The sequence below is a fragment of the Eurypyga helias genome, unplaced genomic scaffold, assembly GCF_000690775.1.
Source record: "Eurypyga helias isolate BGI_N326 unplaced genomic scaffold, ASM69077v1 scaffold4758, whole genome shotgun sequence".
Lineage (NCBI taxonomy): Eukaryota > Metazoa > Chordata > Aves > Eurypygiformes > Eurypygidae > Eurypyga > Eurypyga helias.
Window position 1 is genome coordinate 41,034 of NW_010264838.1, and position 21,784 is coordinate 62,817.

The 21,784-nt window shown below is 39.6% G+C and overlaps 3 protein-coding genes across 3 annotated transcripts in view; 2 read left to right on the forward strand and 1 right to left on the reverse strand.

Annotated features, from left to right (window-relative positions):
• The window catches only part of GNPTAB (N-acetylglucosamine-1-phosphate transferase, alpha and beta subunits), a 39,734-nt gene extending 36,748 nt beyond the window's left edge, over positions 1–2,986 (forward strand). Inside the window, exons 19-21 of the mRNA XM_010156501.1 lie at positions 1,111–1,201; positions 1,792–1,849; positions 2,353–2,986. Coding sequence (XP_010154803.1) covers positions 1,111–1,201; positions 1,792–1,839 — 139 coding nt within the window. The 3' untranslated portion in view covers positions 1,840–1,849; positions 2,353–2,986. The remainder of the gene's footprint in view (positions 1–1,110; positions 1,202–1,791; positions 1,850–2,352) is intronic.
• A 3,115-nt stretch (positions 2,987–6,101) lies between these two features.
• Positions 6,102–16,190, forward strand: SYCP3 (synaptonemal complex protein 3). Its single transcript, XM_010156502.1, has 8 exons — positions 6,102–6,240; positions 7,353–7,428; positions 8,506–8,540; positions 10,577–10,694; positions 11,695–11,794; positions 12,615–12,713; positions 15,746–15,850; positions 15,992–16,190. The coding sequence occupies exons 1-8, from the start codon at positions 6,111–6,113 to the stop codon at positions 16,043–16,045; spliced, it is 717 nt and encodes a 238-aa protein (XP_010154804.1). The 5' UTR covers positions 6,102–6,110; the 3' UTR covers positions 16,046–16,190.
• Positions 16,191–19,308: 3,118 nt separating this feature from the next.
• The window catches only part of CHPT1 (choline phosphotransferase 1), a gene marked incomplete at its 5' end in the record, with an annotated part of 18,115 nt that continues 15,639 nt past the window's right edge, over positions 19,309–21,784 (reverse strand). Inside the window, 2 exons of the mRNA XM_010156503.1 lie at positions 19,309–19,437; positions 19,879–20,004. Coding sequence (XP_010154805.1) covers positions 19,309–19,437; positions 19,879–20,004 — 255 coding nt within the window. The remainder of the gene's footprint in view (positions 19,438–19,878; positions 20,005–21,784) is intronic.

Sequence of the window (21,784 nt, forward strand, 5' to 3'; positions counted from 1 at the left end):
ATCCACCTCAAAGAAAAATTGTTGGGTTTTTTATTTATTTAAAAGTAATTCAGGACTTTTGGCTTTTTAAAAATGTAAACCAACCCCACATTGTTTTGAATGCTTTTTGCGCAGGGACATTATCAACTGCTACATTTCTTATTAATGGATTCTTTTTTTAATCTGTCAGACAGCAGTAATCAGCTGGGTACTCATCAGAAAAGATACAGGTGTCTCATTCTTACATAATGCCTGAAAATTTTATGTGTGTTTACCTCTTGCCATTTTATAAATAATAACTTCAGAAATTGTGGTAGTTGATGTGAGATTACAAGCAAGAGGTTGGCAGGTTTGGTAACAAAAATGAATCAAGAAAACTAATTTTGTTGCTGATCAGCAAATTGAGAAATAGCTGTTAGTAAGGAAAGGGAAAATATGAGAGGATTGTAGGTGACAAGAATAGGTGAGGATTTGTAGTGCTACAAGCCCTGCTGTAACGCAGCAGAGGGAGTCGGGGTCAAACCCATTTCAGCTAGCTGTAGAAATTTGGGCTGGAGCAGTAGGCATATTGTTGTCTCCTGTTTTGAGGACATCTATCAAGATTTTGGTAGTTTCAGAAGAACACTTTATTTTGGCTTGTTTGTAGCCAAAGCAGGTTTCTACCACAGTGGGTTAAAACATGCTGAAATGCTGGTGGAAATCTATGTTTATCAAAATGTTTTACAGAATCATAGGACAGTCCAGGTTGCAAGGGACCTCAAAAGGTCATACGGCCCAACATTTCATGGGAAACTCAATTTATGTGAGATTATCTAGCACCCTGTTCAGTCACATCTTGAAAACCTCCAGTGGTGGGACTCTACCACATCCCCGGGGAGGTTGTTCCAGTCAGGGATTGTTCTCACTGTACAAAAATTTTCTTACATCAAGGTGAAACCTCTCCCAGTCCAACTTGCATCTGTTGCCTCGTGTCCTCTCCATGTGGCTCTTTGTGAAGAAGAGCCTGTGTCCTTTTCTAGTCACTCTTTACTGGAAAAACCTTTCTTTGCCTGTTTCATGGAGACTTTCTGAAGTTTATGTATTTGCATTTATAATACATGAAGCTGTTTCTCTGTTTCTTTCTTTGTGCAGGAGGGCATATAGAGACAAGCTCAAATTCTGGACTCACTGTGTTCTAGTAACACTTATTGTATTTACAGTGATCTCATTTTTTGCTGAACAGGTAAATTTAATGTCTTATTATCAAATCCATAGCACTTAATAGATTGTTACGTATCTAACGTAAGATGGACTTTTAAAAATTGGTTTTGAAGAGTAGGTAGGATTTGTCCTTCATAAAGGAAGTAAAGATGTTACATGACTGATTTGGTTGCTTCAATTTTTAAGTCTTCTTGTTGAGATTCCCCGAAAAAGAGTCATATTGGGGGAAGCAGAGTGGTCTTCAGGCACCTTGTTACTGTCGAGTCTGTAATCAGCTAAATGTGGATGCTCACAATCAGTAATTGTTTTTGAAATTCTTGGTCTATTAACACACATACTAGTAAAAGTGCAAAGTAAGTTAACAGGAAGAAAATCTAAGTAATAGCAATACTCTAGTCCTGAAGAGAATCCTAAGGTAATTAGAGGCTTTACCTAGATCTCATCCCTACATAAATTGCAAAGACTTCTACTGAATTGAAAAGGTTTTGAATCTGACTTGAAGGAAAAAAACCCTCCACTTCTGAAAGCATAAAACTACTTTCTTGAACATGATTAATCCTGCTAAACTTAGAGGGAGTCAATGGAACAAATCATATGGGTAATTCTTTGCAGGTTGGGGCCTTAAGTAACCCTTTCCGTGGTCTGATGAAGAGGGTGTAATTCTTGAAAGGTTGGCTTTTGATTATTATTTTTTTCCCGCCTGTGACTTTTGCATGAATCTTTCCCTTGATTTTCAGTCTTTTGTATAAATTTGAAAATTTGCCCTCAATTAGTAACTTGGTTTTGGAAGGGGGTACTTAACTCAGTAGTACAGCTAGGTGTATAAACACTGTTAAGATGACAGCTTTGTGTTGATCTTCTAGAAACTGAAGGTAGCCTGGCATTATGTTAATACATAAATGAACTTTAAAACAATCAGAATATAGGCATACTGTACGTTTTGTTTTCTGCTTCTACTCTAGTTATTGACAAGTCCTGTGGAAATGTGCACACCTAATCAATGAATTCGAGTAAATAACTTCCTGTGCTGTGAAAAAAAAATCCAAGAAGAACAATATTAACTTAATTACTATAGATGGTACAGATTTTATTGTTTCAAGGATGAAAGTCTGACCATCTGTGCACCTCTAGCCCAGCAGAGAACTAAATATTGTATTTTTTCTCTCTCCTCAGCTAATTGCACTTAAACGAAAGATTTTTCCAAGAAGAAGGATCCAAAAGGAAGTTGGTCATGAACGAATCAAAGTGTAGAAGAGCTTTATTTTGGAGATCAGTCTACCTCAAGACGTGCTAAGCATTTAAAATCTGTCTCATAAGTGTCTTTTATGGTTTAGCATTTAACTACATTGATATGAAGAAAAAAAAAATCATGCATCTCCAGTTAGAATCTCCGCAGTACTCTCCATGATATACAAGCTGCTGGAGCTGCAACAATGCAGGACAACAACAACAAAAATGCGGAAACCCTGTGCATAGGCAGTTTCCAACAGATCTTACTTTTACAGCTGTTAGTTCATGGCCATGTTATCCTTTTTTATAAAAAGGGTTACCTAAAGAAATGTAGCTGCATTTATTGCAGTGGATGTTGCCAACTAGATAAAATGTTGGAAGGCAGAGTTGTTTGGGATCAGCTTAACAGGTCCTTGATCTTGCATTCCAAAACATTTTGCAGATATCTGTCGTTGCTGCTTTTTTTTTTTTTTTTTAGCCCTACGGGAAAATTGAGAATTGTGTAACCTGTCATTTAGATTTAGTATACATTTATTGATGTTGACATTTGTTAAAGCACAGTGACAATTCATCCCCCTATTTGTATTATTTAATTGGGAAGAAATGTATGCTAATAAAAATACATAGTAAAAGAACTACTAATGGTTATTTGAAAGATACTTTATATGTAGTGTATTGTATTCCAAAGAATACAATGGTGTTATATCTTGATTACAAGAAAAGGGTTGTAATCAAATGAAAATTATGAAGGTATAGTATTTTACAAGCATTGTAAATATATAAGCAAAAGTGCCTCTCTCGATGAATGGGTTACAAACTGGTTTAATGTAGCAGTGTATGGAAGCAGTGTTTTGCTTCAGAAAACATGGTTTTTACTGACATTTGAAGCTTTGGTGTTTTGAAATTTAACAGGGTTTGGCCCTGTATTTTGCTGAGACATCAGAACAGTGTTTTTATGTGGGAAAGGATACTGAAGCTTTTCAAACAGGTTTTGGATGGTGTATCTTCAGTTAACTGTATTAGCAGTATTCAAAAAAGCATTAATTTTTGTAATCATCTGATGTACGATATGTGTCTGTACTGTAAGATACTTGGTTTGCTTTGAAATTAACTAAAATGTGATAAACGTTTTGTCTGTTTCTGTTCTGAAGTAAACCACAACTCACCCATTTTGATAAGGATTCATATTAATGGCTAATTTATGTTAAAAGGTGGTATTTTTCCCTTAAGCTTGTGACAGTAATGTTTTGCAGACTTTTTGTTGTCTGAATGAGGAATTAAAGTAGTTTCTATTTAAAAACTACAGAAAAAGGATAAAGCGAGGTGAGGGTTAAACTAGTTTAATGCTGAATGAGCGGGATGTGCACCTCCGTAGGTCGTACTGCGCATGCGCCCCTCCTCTTTGAGGTCTCTTCCCGCCTTTTTCTCGGGGGCGGGAGTTAGCGAGGTGGGACCGCGTCCTCTTATCCCTGTCTGTCGCTTTCCTGGGAAAGGCGGGGGAGGGGGGCGCGGACGGGGACGTGGGGGCTGCTGCGGGAGGCTGTGTTGCGACTGGGAGTGAGGGCTTCGGGACAGAGCGAAGCGGCGTTCCCTGTCTCCGGCGGGGGGCGTGAGGCGCTCTCTCCCTGCGGAGAGGCGGCTGTGGTGGTGGTGGGTGCCACACTGCCGTGGGAGGGGAGAAGAGAGAGCATCGCAGGGTGGAGGGAGAGGGATGAACGGTGGTTGGGCGGGAGTGGAGAACAGGGTTAGCACACCTCAGTGACCCTCAGCCTTCGACACCCCAGTGGTTTCCCCCTGAAAACCTGTTGCGGTGGTGGTGGGGTGCAGGCCTAAGTCTGCCTTGCTGCCCTGTGGTAGAAATAGCTGAGCCCCCACGGTGAAAAGCCCCGCAAAGGAGATTCACACAAATACTGGTTTATTTCAGGTCTTTTTGAGCAGGGTGAAGAGCGGAGATCGTTGTTAAATACACACCTGTGGAAGATACTAAAGCAGGTAGTTACATAGGATGAGGGGAGGCTCTGTGGGGCCGTGAGGTGGCAAGATTGGTTTTGCAGTGTCTGGAGGGACTAGGGAGTTCTGCTTTGTATACTGACTTCCAGTGCACAGACAGGTGCCTGTATGCTACCTAAAATACATGTAAATACCTGTTCATGCTTGACGTGAAAACTCTGAAGTGCCTTGTTTGGCAGCACAGAGACATGCACAGCCAGGTTCCGTAACATTACTTTCCTCCTGAAGTCAACAGCCATTGTAGTTGAAAAACATAATGAACCTGGAAAATTTTCTCACATCTGAGGATAATTTTAATGCAAGAGCGTTCGATTTTCCAATAAGTAATTTAAAGAGAGCTTTTTTTAAAAAAATCAACTTGTCTATAAATCTTTATGCTGTATAGAGGAGCATCAACCACAGAAAAAGCTGGGTATTAAAAAGCAGTGTTCCTTTCTTAGTAGCTTAGTGTGATCAGTTATATATCCATGTAATATGTGGTAAAAAAACCCCACATATTTTCAAGCTATGGATGACTAATTGAACAGAAATGGGAAACAGGTGTGTGACACAGCTGTTAAGGTGGGGGGACTTCACAGTCCTGGAAATTCAAAAGCTCGTTACTGGAGTTCTCAGTTTCAGTGCGTGAACTTAATTTTCAGATCACTCTCTGTTCAGTTTGGAAAAACAGGTTGAGCTGGTGGGTTTTATTGTTGGTTTTTGTTGGTGGCTTGGTTTTGTTTTGGGTTGGTTGGTTGGTTTGTTTTGGTTTTGTTTCCCCCTCCCTCCCCCCTGTATTCTTTCCATCTTACAAGTAATCCTGCTATTTTTTTAAGGACTTTTTTTAAAGTATGTGTCGTGTGACACTTGAGATGCTTCGTATCTCTTGATATCAAAGATAACGAGAAGAAATGTTTCAGCAAGGAGACTCAGTAGCTTGCTGTTTCCTGTTGTACTTATACATTATTTCTGTTATTGATAAAGTGCTAAGGAAAAAATGGTTCTGTCATTCACACATTTAATAATTGCAATTATGCTCTTATCCTTCTAAATAGATATTTTACTCCTTAAATACACAAATATAGAAAAATTTGTATTACTAATGATTTGTTTTTTAAGAGGGCAGTATATTTGTACAACATCTACAAATAGAGAAACTGCGTTAGTTACATTACAGAATGCAGAGGCATAGTTGCTAAAAATTATTTAAATTATCTTTAATTCAGAAAGTTTCCCAGGATTTTTTGAAGTGGCACATGTGTGTATATTGGTCTGTCTAGTGTGGGATGGCTTGTAGAATCAGATTGTTCTTTACAGTTTATCGTTTCTGTATTCTGTAAGATAGAATATTGGCATAGCTTTTTGGGAATGCGTTACTGGATATGACAAAATATGTAATAAACATAATGGAAGCCAAACAGGCAAGCACCTTAAGAAAGTGAATAATTAATTCCTTGGCTTTCAGCAGAATTATGTTCCTACTGGCCCAGGTATTTTTTTTGACCCTGTTTTTAGTACACCACTGGTGGGTAATCCTGTGGATTCACTCAAAAGTGAAACAGTTTGACTGCTTGAATATCCTAACAGATAGAGACTGTTGCAGGGGTGTCCATAACAGGTCAAAGTACACATGAATACATTTATCTTCAGAATATCGTGGGGAAAGGTTATGTAACAAATGCAATGTACGTTTCAGTAGGAAGAAAATCTCTATGGCACCATCGGGAAGAAAGCATGGAGGAAAAGCTGGTAAACCAGCCCAGGAAGATCATCCTATACCTGCCTATGACTTTGAGGAGGAAAGGAAAGAGCTCAGTGGATCCGAGGAAGATATTAGAGAAGGTGCTTATGTGATTTGGTTTCTTTTATTTTAAAGTGAGGTGTATAATACTTCTGACTATGAATAGAAGTGAAGACACTTCCATGTTAGCGAGTGTCTGAGTAAGCATGGTTCATAGTGTTTGTCACAGCTAGCCTCCCATTGCACAATTTTGATTGGCAAGAGAACACAGTAGAATAGCTCTGTATAATGCAGTCATGTATTACAATTATAGATGGAGTCTTTAATAGAGTAGGATTTTGTTGGATGATTTTATTACCTTATTCTAATGCTGCTGTACCTTTCCAGCACATGGCTGCATGTAATACTGTGAGATCAGGATAGATGAGAAGAGCTCTGCTTTCTTGTGTGGAGTGCTGAGTCGGGTAGGGTGGTTAGAGCCTTAATGCTGGCAGGGTTAGGAGTACTTCATGATGAATCTGAACCAAAGAAAAGAAGGGAAGAAGCAGAGAAAGCTGAGGAAAAGAGAGAAGTCAACTAAGAGATTCTTGTTTAATCTTGAGGGAGAGTCATAAAAAAATGGACTTTGCTTAAACATGCAGTTCTCATTCATCGCGATTGGTTTTTTTGTAAAGTTTAATGTAACTATTTCTGGATTTTTGTCTTTCAGCAGTTATTTCTGGGCTTGTTTCTCTTAATTTCTCTCCTTCATTTGTTCAGGCTAAATACCCCTCCCCACCCTTGTTAATAGAAATCTGACAGCCAAGGCTTTTTTTTTTTTTTTTGGTGAGAATATATATACCTATTTGTGATTTTGCTGTTTTAAAGGTCAGAGTACACAATTTATTTTACAGTAAAATGAAATTCTTAGAGGTGAGGCTTTCTGATGGTTGTTATATTGTGAGTAATTGTATAGTAGTGCACAGAGAAGCTAAAGCTGGTTGAGACCAGTCTAGAGGAACTCAAGCCAGCTCTAGTCTAGCCTTGCAGAGTAACTCACCACCATCTGCCAGCTCCAGATTCAGAGTTTTAGGAGCCGCATGTGTTATCAATGGGAAATGAAACCTGTGAAACATGTTCAGAGAAGTGGCATTACAGAACAGTAATTACACTTTCTAATAATTCGAATCACCTCCACAAGATTTTTGTAAATCTTTTTGAAATTTCTATTAAGGTGAAACACCGGTAATGGACAAGCATGGAAAGAAAAGGTCTTTAGTGAATACTCACGTGGTTCCAGATGATGTGGGGTAAGGTTAGATTTTTTTTTTTCGTCCCGCCCAAAATAAGCAAGTCTTGAATAGGTACTGCTTTCAGTTACTCATTATGCTTGTTTTGCTTGGGTTGGGTTTTTTTTAGTATTTGATTCAAAAATCAGGTGACAGGTAATAGTTGTAGGTAAAAAGAAAAAAGGTAACATTGAAAAAAGTAATTCTGCAGTTTCCTTGTAGATACTTTTGAACATCCATAAAAAATAGATATATTTGTGTGAATTCTTAAAATTGTTTCTTTCAAAAGATGATTTAAGTTTTATCCTAAATTGTTGATGTTTTCATTAATTTTTTTCCCCTCTGATCTTAGTTGCTTGAAGATACTAACAGTACTTTAAAAGATCCAACTCTTGCATGAAAACTAAATTCTTTTTACAAATCTTATGAAACTCAGTATTTATGGAAAATGTAAATGTAATAAAAAAAGTGTATGTTGACATAGCTTTTAGCAAGATTTCAGCTGTTGCCTTGAAAACACTTCCCCTCCCGCCCCCTTTTTTTTTTTTAACGCTTCGAAAAAGAAAGTGTATCTTGTGGAGAAGGTGATCTAAAGCAAGATAAACACTTTCTTTACCCATCATGTCTCTTTTTGGACTTGTCAGCTGTTGTATCACTGCCGTACACACTGGTAAAAGCGTTGTAAAAGCAACCCTGTTCTCATTTGGATTTTTCTTACTGAGTCATGTAAACTGTGAAGGACTTGTTTTCATTTGATGTTCCAAATACCTTCTGTTTTCTTTTTGTGTAAGGAATGATCAATTTTATCTACTGACCTTACTCAGGACCCTTTAAATGCCTCATATACAGCCTTTTTGCTGGGGAATAAGTTAATAGATACTAGTAAATTTTTAAAAACACGGCAAATCAGTCTAAAAGGGAGATCTCTTGAAGAAGGAGAAAAGGAGTGTAATTTTTTTTATCTTGTAGAACAGTAGCAGCTCTGTCACTGCTTACAAGTAAAAGGCACATGAATAAAATTAGTTTTAAGTATATACAACAGGTCTTATTCTAAAGTCAGAAAATGGGCAAATAAAAATTTTGAGCACTATTTTGTAGGGGTGAAGTACAGAATATGCTGGAAAGATTTGGAGGTAAGTTTACTTACATTATAATAAATTATAAAACAATTCATTTTTAAGTTGCAGCATTGACAGTGATTCCTTACCATAAAATAACTTTCAAGATTTACATTAAATGACCAGTCTTTGTCAATTTTCAGAAAAACGTTATATCTGAGTAAAAAGAAAGAAGAAAATGGAATAACTGCATAAAAAGTGAGATGTATTAGTATAGGTAATGACAAAGGAAAAAGGGAAAGATGCATGAGTGCTTTTGATTATCAATTCCAATTTTAAGATGAGGTGTAAGCAGTAGTCATAGTGGAGAGAAAAGGGACAAAGTGAGTTAGCTTTTCTTAATTTTTTGTTACACTGAGGTAGAAGAGACTGGGAATGGCAAGACTTGAGTGAGAAATTAAGGGCATGTAAATATTAATATAAGCAGTTACATAGAACAAATCTTTCTAGACAAGGTATTTTGGAAGTATAATTGTTGTTGCAATACAGAACAAACTAGAGTAGCCTGTACTCTGCACAAAGATGTGAGATCAGGGAATTAGTAGAAAAGAGAATTTCAGCAGCCAGGAAGAAGAATACAATGCTTCTAGAAGAGCTAGAAAGAGCTTTCCTTCTCTAGGAGGAAGGTAAGTAAAGCCAGTCATCTAGTGATGAGAGATTTATGTGTATCACCTAGCTGGGTTTAGTTTAGTCGTAACCAGTTTCTGAGATAGCTTTGCTATTTCCACTGAATTCTACATAGCTAGAGAGAAAAATCACATTTAACGTGAAGTTTTAGGGTTAGGGTTATTGCAGATCTAGCAGTCTAGGTAGGAGGAGGATTTCAGAGTCAAAAAGCTAGGATTGCTTGTTATGGAAGACTCAAAAATAGGCTAGAAGAAAGGAAATGAACGGATGAGAGAGAGGATGCTGTCTGCAGGAGCAGATGTCTCAGAGAGAGGTTTACAGATGTTTCCTGAAACCTACAGTGAGAAGGAAAAGGAATTGCTGTATTAACCTTAAGCTGGGACTTGTTAGATCTCCAAATGTAAATTAAACAAACATACTCACTTATATTAACTTGAATATATTTTAAAAAGTAAGAAGTCTCTCAAGTATGAAATAGTTTGTCGTTCAGTCATTCTGCATGTTCACAGTGATAGTAATCACATATGACCTTTAATTTATTTCTGAAATTTAAGTAATTTGAATATTACTTTGAAACGTGTGTGGTTTAAATAGTGTCAGCCTAACTCCATTCCTTGAAGGTCTAGAAACTCTGAGCTGGCACTGCAGTCATGCAGCTGAAATAATAAGGATTTTGATGGTGTGACTGCAACCTCATTAGATATTACAGAAAAGAGCAAGATGTCTGTGCTCAGTCAGGTTTGTGCAAGGTATGAATCGAGAATGCACAAACACTGAGGTGTCCAAATACAGCGTTTGAGGATGTGCAGTGCAATCTGATTGCACAGTGCTGTGAGCTTTTCAAGCATATATGTGTGCTTACTGTATGGATGTTATGTTAGGAGTACATGTTGGACCCTAACAATCAGTGCGGGCAACGCACGATGACAGCATGTAAGGAACTGATTTAAATGTACATAACAGAAGCGCTGCAGCTACCCTGACTTCAAACTGCTTGATGTTTTCCCTCCACTGTGTGTCTGCTCAGAGCCAGTTGGACACTGTACCCACTACTGTCCAGCCTGGAATGAAAGAAGCTAAAGCTGAGTCACATCACAGTGGGTCCTACTTGGTCTGCCCCCTGAGAGAGGTGGGACTTGAAGCAGATCCTGGAGTAGTTAGTGGGGCTGGGCAGTGAGTAGCTGCAACTCCAGAGGCTGGGTGTTGGTTAGGGTGTGTGGGGGCCTTCGGGAAGCAGCACTCACACCAGGGCCAACTGGGGTGTACGGACACTCAACACAGCAGCCAGGAGTCCAGCTCACATTAGCTTCTTTCCACTACAACACACCTTGTTCACTTCTCCAAAGCGTAACTCATCAGCGTTTTTAATAATAGGCACAAGGTATCTTGGTATGCTTAATTTCTGAATGTTCTTTGATTTTTAGCTGATATTAACAAGGCGCTCTTAGCTAAGAGGAAAAGATTAGAAATGTATACGAAAGCCTCACTCAAAACCAGTAACCAGAAGATTGAGCATGTTTGGAAAACGCAGCAGGAGCAAAGGTAACATCTACCCTTGTTTTTCAAACCTGTGAAATCAAATTCCCTTTTCTGTCACAGCATGAATACTTGATCCTTCTTGCAGTTAAACACCAAGTAGTGTATCTCCTTATTAAATACCAGCTCAGGTCCTGCCTTTCTACTGCCTCCGGCTGTGTCCACCTGGTTAAACTGATAGTTATGGTTTAGCCTAGTGCTTTCTCTTCTGAATGGAGAAACTCAGGATTTGGAATTTTGAGGACAAGGTACCTTATAGAACTGGTTTTACTTGTTTGTCTTTGAAAACACTGTTCTTATTTTTTCCACTTCAGTTGGAATTTTCTGTTTTTACTTGAAAACTGAAAAATATTCAATAAATTTTTTGTACCATTCTGGGTAAGAAAGAAAATAATTTTCATTTGCACACTGTAAATAACTTTCCCCCTACATACCTCTTTCCTCTTAAGGCATGTTTAATTACTACATCTCATGCTACAGGTAGAGCAAAGTAGAAAATGAGACAGCTAAAAACTGAATGTCAGCAATACTTGGAACTGTCTTGGTGTTTTTACATATATATTTGAAACTTGTACTGACAAAATATGTCTGCATAGAGAAACTACAGCATAATGAACTAACGGAAGAGGTAGTCGGTTTTTCATTATAAACCCCTTGTGTTAAAGCCAAGATCTGTAATTTGGTTAGAAAAAAATAGTATATCTCAGAAAACCTGATTCTATTAGAAAGAAAAGTTGTAATTTTTTTTTAACCTCAGCTGTGTACGAGTGCTGTCTCGTCGTCTCCTCCTGTATATAATCCACATTCACTCAGCAGGTATGCGTGTACATATGTGTGTTCAGTTTTTCAAAACATACCGTATTTAGTTAGGGCCAGATGTCCAAACAGCCTGTTTCTTTTACCTGTGCCAGCTCCTTTTATTCTACTTCATGTGTGTGTTGAACCTTGGATTTCCTTGTAGTTCTTCACAGCATTTGTCATACAGCTAGTGTCTGTCTGTTTATAGGCAGAAGCTCAATCATGAGTTCTCCCAACAGTTCCTGACTTTATTTCAGCAATGGGATGTAGATGTGCAGAAAGCAGAGGAGCAGGAAGAAAAACTAGTGGTGGGTTTCCAGCATGACGTGAGTTTCAGTGTATTTTCACAAGGAGGGAATATTGTTCTTTAGATACTCAAGAAATGTAAAAACATTTTATGTGAACAAACATATGATTGTTTGCCTCTTGATTAAAACAATTCATTCAAGTTTGGTGGTTCTCAAACTGAAAATTTTGATGTATTTGGATATATTTTACAGTGAAGAAGGGTGCGCTTATCAACTTTATGGCAAGTTATAAATGGCAATGAGTGATGCTCTAGGCCAGCATACGGCTGGAGAAAAGCCAAGACCATTTATGAAGAAAGACGTGTACTCTTTCTGTGCATCCATAGTCTGGGTTCAGGGAACAAAGGAGTCAAGGAAAATAGTCGTCTTCTAGCATGCATTGCTTTAAAATACACCTGTATATAGTTAATGTATGAGGGTTTGATCACTGGAGAGGACAGGAGCTATAAAATGGAATGCAATCACATCATGTCGCAGTAATTGTATTCCCAACACATTTGTCAGTTTTGCCTTTCTCTAGGCAGCACGCTCCCCTGAGATATCCTCAAGAACTGCGTTGGGATAGCAATCCTTGTGAGATCTCATAGGGATGATGCAGGTTGGAAGGGACCTCAGGAGGTGGCTCCAGGCTTAATCCAGCCGTCAGTCTTTCTATCATTAATAAGCAGAAGGATAACTCCCCAGGCGGGCACCTACATTGCACGGCCCAGATTTCCACTGAAGGCAGAATTTCCCATCCTGATAAATGACATTAGAGTTGCTGTCCAAGCACTTTTAGTTGAGTAATGCGATTATTTTTGTTCTCTTCCTTCTGCTTCAGAATATGTTTCGTCAGCAACAAAAAGTTTTTCAACAGGCAAGAATAGTTCAAAGTCAGAGACTGAAAACCATTAAGCAACTCTATGAACAATTCTTAAAGGTACAGTAAACTTTCTTCTTAGAAGGCAGCTGATCCTTATCACTTAAGAAAACTGGATTAATTCAGCCTTTATGAAATAGAGATTTAAAGTTCTTCTCATGAAAATGTCTTGTGTGAATATTCATATTAGTATCTTTCCTTATTTGTTAAGAACATGGCTAGTCCTCTCTACATGCATACACAGTGTATCTGTTGAATGAACTATTTAGATAAATGTGGTCTCACAGGGATCTGGTTGGCTCATCTGCTTCAAATATTTAACCATGAGCCTCCAAGCATACTTTGTACCAGTTTAAAGGTTATATAGGTCAGTTAAATCTTTGGGATTTTGTCTTAATTATTCCCTTCGATTTTTTTGCCTGTATTTAAAATAGTGAAACTTTACAAGCTGTTAAATATACATCTTGGGCTGTGATTTACTGCTTTTATTAGTACTGGCAGGTGCATCCCCCATAATGAGAATTAGACACCAATTTTTTTTCTGTCATTAAACTTTCTAGCTATTGCTGTTTCATGTAAGGAAAGTGACCCTTAAAGAAAACCAATTGTAATTCCCTCAAAATTGCCCAGTTAGAACTCCCCTCATCTCCCCCTAAGCAACATTCATGAGAAAGGGCTTTCCTTTCTGTCACGTGGTATTCAAGGTAAGCATTCACTAAAATGTCAGAAGGAAGAATCTGATGGAAACAATGATTTATGGTGAAAACAGGCCCAGCTGGATGGTTACACAATCAGTCCCGTTTAACTTTCCTGTTGCTTTACGCATAATTTTTGTATTTGCTGGGAGTCCCTACAAACACCTTGTTTTGGATAGTGCCTGTAACATATTTTGAATACAATTCATATTCATCAACTGTGGTGTGTTTTGATTTTTTTTTTTTAACAAAGTAGCTAACATACGAGACAGCAAAAAAAAGCTTGAGTACAACTACACAAAAAATTGACTTTCTGGTAAAAAAAAAAAAAACTTTTCCCTGTTATTTTACTCTAAGAACAAAACACACTGTTCCCAGAATTTCCTTCCCCCACTGTTTTTCTAAGTAAGGTATTAGAAATCTAAACTGCAAGAAAGATGGAAGTACCCTGAATGATAGGTTTGTAACGAATGCAGAGGCATGGTAGCATGGAGAGGCGGAAGTGTTGAGGTTGGAAGGGGCCCTGGAGGCTGGCTGGTCTGGCCAGCAGGGAGTATGGCAGGGCTACCTACGGTGAGGTGCCAGGGACTTACATCCAGGTGCCTTTTGAGTTTCCCCATCAATGGGACTCCACAGCCTCTCTGGGCAGCCTGTTCCAGTGCTTGGTCACCCTCGCAGTAAAAATGTGTTTCCTGATGTTGTGTTTCTCTTTGTGCCCATTGCCTCTGCCCCTGTCACTGGGGACCCCAAGAGCCTGGCTCCATCTTCTTTGCACCCACCCTTGAGGTATTTAAGTGAGGTGAGAATCCCCCAAGCCTTCCCTAGGCTAAACAGTCCCAACTCTCTCAGGCTTTCCTCCTAAGGGAAACGCTCCTGTCCCTCAGTCATTTCCTGGCCCTTTGTTGGCCTCTATCCAGTATGTCCATGTCTCTCTTGTACTGACAAGTCTGGAACTGGAACACTCCAGGTGTGGTCTCTCCAGTTCTGAGTGGAAAGATCATCTCCCTCCACCTGCTGCAGCACTTCTCCTAATGCAGCCTAGAAGACCGCTGGCTGCCTTTGCTGCAAGGCACTATGTTAGCTCATGAATTGGGCTTGTTCAGCCTGGAGAAGAGGAGGCTCCGAGGAGACCTCATTGCAGCTTTCCAGTATCTGAAGGGGGCCTACAAGGGTGCTGGGAGAGGACTTTTTACAAGAGCCTGTAGTTATAGGACAAGGGGGGATGGGTATAAATTGAAATCAGGGAGGTTTAGATTAGATGTCAGGAAGAAATTCTTCACAGAGAGGGTAGTGAGGCACTGGAACAGGTTGCCCAGAGATGTTGTGGATGCCCCATCCCTGGATGTCTTCAAGGCCAGGCCGGATGTGGCTTTGAGCAACCTGGTCTAGTGCAAGGTGTCCCTGTCCATGGCAGGGGGGTTGGAACTAGATGCTCTTTAAGGTCCCTTCCAACCCAAACCATTCTATGATTCTATGTGCACCTTGGGGCCCACCAGGACCCCCAGGTCCTTTTCTGACAAGCTGCTTTCCAGCTGTGTGGCCCCCAGTATATACTGTTACATGGGGCAGATTCAAGTCTAAAAACCTTATTTTTTGTTAGAGTCATTTCCTAACTGGTCTCTTTTTGAAATTTCAGTTAATTATGATGTGTTGGGGTTTGTTTAAGTCTGGTAGCTTCAAAAAATAAACCTGAAATAGAGCAGCGCTTAGTTTACAATCGTCAAAATTTACAGAGGATGTTACAAAAGCATTAATAAATAACTGTTCCAAAATGTCAAGCATGTCTTCTTCAAAGATATATGAACAGAAGGTTAAGCATTACTTTGAGTTTTCTTCTTAAGCAAGAGCAAAAGGTAGAAATCAAGCCTCAAATAAGCTTAACTAAATAGAGGTCACGAAAAATCCAAGTACCCACCTACAAGAGAGTTAGACATAATTGTATGTACAAAAGGGAAAACAGACAGCGAGCTGTACTTGGCTTATGTGGGGAGAAGTGTGCGAAGAGAAGGAAATTTAATGGCTTTTATAGTCTTCAAGAAGTCTCCAAGGTTGTCATAATGTCAAGTCCCTGTCATTCCTGACAGGTTTATATTTCATCTTCTCTTGTAGAACTATGTTCGTTGAAATGCAGGGTAACTACCTGAGACCTCACAGATGCTGAGTGGAGGGGACCGTGTCCTTCACAGGGTCTACATTGTTTTACAGGGTCCATACCGTCCATAAGCAGGAAGGAGTACTAAGTCCCTTATGATCTCTCTGTCAAGTCTGTGACAAAACTCATCAATTATCAGTGACCACTGCTACTGTAAAAATGAAATTGTAGTCTGTCTGTTTGGTTGGTTTAAATTAACCCTTTGATGCTGAGCAGTTCTGAATTAAGATTATGCTTAACTTCAGAGCATGGAAGAGCTGGAAAAGAACAATGAAAACCTTCTAGCTGGCGCACAAAGTGAGCTTCGCAAAGAAATGGCTATGTTGCAGAAGAAAATTATGATGGACACCGTAAGTATCAGCTCTGTGAAGTCAGTTAAATGCAAAAATAGGACATGCTCTAAAAAAAGTCATTTTACATTCATTTAATTAGCTCAAAGGAATCATTTTGATACAGTGTTTGTTCAGTATTATCTCCTTTCCTTGTAACAGCAACAGCAGGAGATGGCAACTGTTCGCAAGTCTCTTCAGTCCATGTTATTCTGATGGCTCAATGGAGAAACAACTTGTACCTAAGTAACATGATACAAGTATAGGCATTAGCCATAGCCATAGTATGTTAAGATCTAAATGTTTTAAAGTTCCTATGAAATGCTTTCATGGATTGCTCTAATCTTGTTTGCTATGTTGTACGAATGTACATTAGTAAATCTATTACTTGGCGGGGGGGGAGCAGGAAGAGTATGGACCCCAAATCATTTACTGTCTACACAATTAATCTTTAACTACTTAATACTCACTTTCATTAGCATGGAACTGTTTAAACTGTTTCACTTTTTACAATGCCAAATTGTAACAATGGGCAGAATTAATGAAAAATGTATTACCTAGATTTTACATAACTTTACGCCTTTAGGTCCACTGTGCACCCAGAAGCAGTTTTCACAAGCTGCAAACTTGTGAGATTTTCATAGTTTCAACACTTAGTCTGCTGACGTACCAGCAGTTACAAAAGTTCAAAGTATGACATGGCTCATGTAAGACTGTTTAATGTTGTGTATTATGGTAAATTAAAGTAAATTTTATTAACTCTTTTGCTATGCACTGTAGTATCTTTGTACTAAAAAAAGATATATGAACTACTGTAATTTTGTCCCAAAAGCAGGTTTCTTCACTGGAATGATAAGCTGAGTATCACAGCTTTATACGACATCTGCTCAAGTAAGCATAATTAAACATTATGCATTTTGGGGAACATAGTTCTTGTAGAAACACTGCTAGAAGTAATCTAGCTCATTTATTTAGTACAAGTTATTACAAGCTTTTGAGATGGAATATTACTTCTTGCAATTCCGAATGACTAGCAATTTAGGGAGGCCTAGGTTTTAAGGATAAAGCATTTATCTTTCATGTATCTCATTACAGTAAATCAGTATAAATTCAACAATCGGCTTAGCTTGCATGCAGTTTGTTTTACAGAAAACCATTATGCCTGAATATCCAGTTTTACAAATTAGGTAGTTCCTAATATATTTTGTGCTTAGATTTAGTACAACAGATCAACTAAAAACCATCCACACACCCACAAATGTGATGTTTTCATAACAGTGTATTTCAAAACCAGTCCAAACAGATTCTTCTCTTCAGCTTACTAGTATTCTGAGCTCAGAATCAAGCAATTTGACGATGGTTCTCCAGTTCTGAGAGCCAGATTAGGGTCAGCTAATTCACAGAAACTTCAGCTGATAGGTTGCAACTGGAGTTGAACAAGCAACCCCTAGGGAGCTCATTTTGTTCTGCATCGGCTATGACTCCAGGAAGGAGCAAGCACAGAAGGTACGTTGCTAGAATGAGGCACGTGGGCCCCTGGTGGGTGACAGGGAACTATGCTCATCATCGGGTAACTGCTGCTGAGTCTCAACCCTCTGAGGATGATAAGATGATGCTATAACAGTTAACAACAGCTTAGCAGTTTTTGCTTCCTATCTTCAGTTCTTGGTTATTTGTTAGTATTGCCTCATGTTTCTGGTTTTGTGACCAATTTCTGCATTAGTTTCCTATCATCCACATACCCCAATCATGTACTTTTAAAAGTACTTCTACCTACTAGTATGTGACACATTTTTGAGCATACCGAGGAACCAAACCTTCTCACTCTAACAAAACCTGCCTCTGTCTTTCCATCAGGTGGTTAATTTGTTTACAGTATTCAGGCAAACTGAAATGGTCTTCACCATCTTCTATTTGCCCATGCCCTGGGTCCAGGCCAAGTTCATGTGTAGATGCTGTGTCTTTTCCAGCCTCCAACAGGAGGGGTAGGGTTCATTTGGAATTGCTATTAGTCACTTAGAGTGCTGGTCCTTTGGCAGCAACTGTTAAGTTATCCCTCATGTGTATTAGTATATCCTTCTTAAGCAGGAGTGTGGTCAATGGCATTTTATCCCCCCCAGATTTAGCAGACAACACACCGCATAACTTCCTTGAGCACCTCAGGAAGTCTTTTTGCATTAATGTACAGCTGGGAAGCTGCAGTGGCCATTTTTAAAACAAACCATAGCATTCTTTATTGTACAGTTCAGGAAGGACTTTATAAATTCACAGCTCAGCTACACATCAGCAACTGAAATCGGTAGCAGACACTTACATTCAACAGCTTTTTACAAAATCCATACTCGATTAGTACCTCTTTAAAGGAGCTCAAGCTTACAGGGTCTGTGTACAAGTCATGATTTGCTCGCAGAGAGGATTCAGCTTTTCTTTGATGTTCCTAGCTGCTGTCGTCACTACTGTCAGCTGCCGCCTTTAGGAAAAGCCCCACTGGCTAACAGTGGGCCTGACTTTCTGTTTTGGGGAGTTTTACCACACATTAGGGTTTAGTTCTGTGCAGTTTTGTCTGGATGAAGTACAGTGGTAGTTACAAGACAAATCAGACAGACTGTAAGGCAGATGAACACAAGGAGGGCAAACATACTTCATTACATATGAGTGGGTTGCATTGTCACAAACCGTCACAGTCATTGTGAACTTTGTCACAGTGAACTTTGTCATTCACTTGTAGCTTCACAGATACAAGTTAGGTAAAGTTAGTGTCCTCAAAGTATGCAACTACCTCTAGTCTGGATAATGATGGAGAACAATGAGGCAAACCTTGTTATGACCACAAAACCAAAAACTAGCCTTGGAAGAAAATGCAAGCTACAAATGTATGCAGTAACAGTAGGTTATGTACTAGAGAACATGTGAATCCTAAAGGCACTCATAAGAGTATTCTGAAATAAAATTTTCCTGAGCTATACCTCCTTCATCCTACTGATGTAGTAGCACGTTCTTTAGGAGTATCAGAATAGAGACTAATAAGTAGTTTAACCTCATGGCCTTAATAATGCAGTACTTGTATTCATTGATACCTCTGAGTACCACTTCACAGCAGCTGCAAGAAGACTTCTGAAACTAAGTAAAGAGGATTAGTCACCTGGGCTAAGGAAAAGTGAAATTCCTGTTTGAATTCTGGTTGGTAGCACCTCAGTTTGTAGTCTACATTCACCAGAGCAGAGCACAGAATTCAGGTTACCTTACAGGAAATGGCAAAAGTTTCAAATGTGGTATTCATGGTATGAGATAGCAGCTGCAATGTCTAAAATCTGCAGGGCTTTGTAGTTGGTAATTCTGACCTCTGGTAATGCCTGGGATAGCATGAGCTTTCTCACAGAACTCTTCTTGAAAAGCTTAATCTGTCTTCCCTGAAAAAACAGAGGCTGTTTCATTCAACATCCCCTAACTGCTTCATCTCTTGTCCTCGACCTATTTAATCAGTCACAGTTTTGAACCTGTTCAGGAGCTTGATGAGATGAAATTCTGAAGACATGTATATGAAGATGAGCAGCGATCTGTAGGCACACACCAGTGGCATATCTCAGCATATCAAACAAGGATATGAACTTCAAAAGAACAAAACAGAGCAGGTTAAAAAAAAATCAAGTATTTTTAAGAGTTGTCTCTACTATAAATCCAGCTATACTTTAATCAACATCTACCCAAGGATAAGCTTAACAAGCATTTGAACATACAGAGTGGTCTAGTTTAGAAAAACAACAACCCCAAACCCAAAAAACAAAGAGCACAAAACACTTAGAGTCTGATAAACAAAGGTTAGTCCGCAGAATAACTTTAAACAAACCACCTGGACTAAAGCGTAATTACAAGAGAGCTGTAAATTTACTCAGCTCCCTAAACACCTGTTTACACGTGTCCCAGCATTCCCTCTGCAGAGACAGCTGAAATCTGAGCCAGTCAGGAATGGCAGAGCAGAATGACAGGGACGGCTCTCAATCCACCCCTTAAGTATGCTCCAAAGGAAAAGTATAAACCAAAATCCTTACCAGTGCTATCCACAGAACAATATATTCATCAACGACACTGTTGAAGTACTGGTCCAAAAAGAGAAGTCCTGGCCCAATAAAGGCAGTGTCCTGAAGACAGATCTCACTTTTTGTCATGTGAGCCACCTATGGTAAAAAAAAAAAACAAACAAACCAACAACAACAACAACAAAAAAGCAGCAAAAATGCATCACTGCAAGATGAGTGTAACTGCCAGAAAAGTGGCATGACATCCCTGCCCTGCAACAAGCCAGCAACTAAGCACCACCCAGCCGCTCACTTACCTACCCCACCCCTGTGGGACAGGGGAGAGTGTCGGAGGAAGAGGTAAGAAAACTCATGGGTTGAGATAAGAACAGGTTAATAAGTGAAAAGAAATTAAATAAAGGAATGAGACTAACACTATTAAGAATATGTAATGAAAATACTAATGATAATAATATGTAATGAAAAGGAAAACAACGATAGGGAAAAAACAAACAAGCAAAAACAGCATCATACAACTGTTCACTACCCACTAACACCCAGCCAGTCACCAAGCAGCAAAAGCGTGAATCATAGAATCATAGACACACTCTTGGCTCACTTCCCCCAAGTTATAGACTGAGCATGATGTTTTCTGGCATGGAATGTCCCTTTGGTCAGTTGGGGTCAGCTGTCCTGGCAGTGACTCCTCGCAGCGAACAACACAGGGGCGGTATGAGAAACTGGAAACGCCCTTGTCTTAAAGCAAACATTGCTTGGCAACAACTAAAACCAGTGTGTTGTCAACATTCTTCTCAGCACAAATCCAACACACAGCCTCACAGTAGCTACTGTCAAGAAAACTACTTCTATCCCAACCAAAGCCAGCACAACAGCACTTCTATCCGTGTTAATGCTATGTCCGTTGCCAGGTGGTATTTGCTTACTTCTGCAAGAAATGTGTACATGCCCTTCAGTTCTTCTGCCAGTTACCCCTGTACCAGTGCATCTTAGCTATCTGCAGGGGTTCCCTGCTCTATTTTTTCAGTGCTGTATTTGAAGGGTAAGACTACACAAGTGTCTGACTGAAAACAAATACTCTTCACCTGAAATGTTGTTTTCAAGTCTAACCTGAAAATTTTGGCTTTACTTAGCCAAAAGCTAACTAGAAACTAGGCTTTGGCATTGGTGACAAGACCTGTTTTCCCCGTTTAGTAAAAACAGTGATCCATGCACAGAGATGCTTTACAGAATGGCCAAGAGAAGAAGATTACTGGGGGTGCAGGGAGGGAATCTGTTCCCCCCACCACACCCTGACTCTTCCATATTTGGCATCCTTAGGGACAACTTAAGCTCACCTTTAATTGAGAGGCAGAAGAAGAGGTTTTTTATATGAAATTGGCGCATCTCTCCTGCTAAAGGGATCTGCTGCAGGGAGCAATTCCTGGTTCGCATCTGGCACGATGCATAGGAGCTGTCAGCGCCCACGGAGCAGCTCTGGCACATCCACACGAATGACACGGCCCTCGCTCACATCTCCACTGAGCCTCCCACCTGGTCATGCCTCAGGTTTTACTGCAGTTGTTCCCTCTGGCGTGCCAGAAGGACAAAGGCCTCCTGCAGCAGTACAGCAAACTCTGAGAGCCTAACCCATGAATCCTTTCCTCTCTAGCTTTACGGATTTGCCTCTGGAGCAGACTATCCTCAAAGCCACACACAAAGCACCAAGGGAAACGCGGTTTGCTCGGAAGTGTCCCTGAGGTGATGTACGTACAGCAATGACTGCTGGTTACGAGGACCAGGGGTCCCCCCGAACAAGCAAGGGAGCTGAGGTGTTTGACCCACAAACTGCCTCGAGTTCTGTCCTGAGGCTCAGTCTTCTCACCAGCATTCTCTCTCTTGACTCAAGCTACTGGATCGCTACGGGAACTCCTGTTCAGCA

Bases quoted from the DNA above. Each gene is read 5' to 3' on its own strand.
- SYCP3 (XM_010156502.1), top strand. From the start codon at position 6,111: ATGGCACCATCGGGAAGAAAGCATGGAGGAAAAGCTGGTAAACCAGCC. The intron at 10,695-11,694 runs GTAACATCTACC...GTCTGTTTATAG, and splicing joins AAAACGCAGCAGGAGCAAAG to GCAGAAGCTCAATCATGAGT. The intron at 12,714-15,745 runs GTACAGTAAACT...GCTTAACTTCAG, and splicing joins TCTATGAACAATTCTTAAAG to AGCATGGAAGAGCTGGAAAA.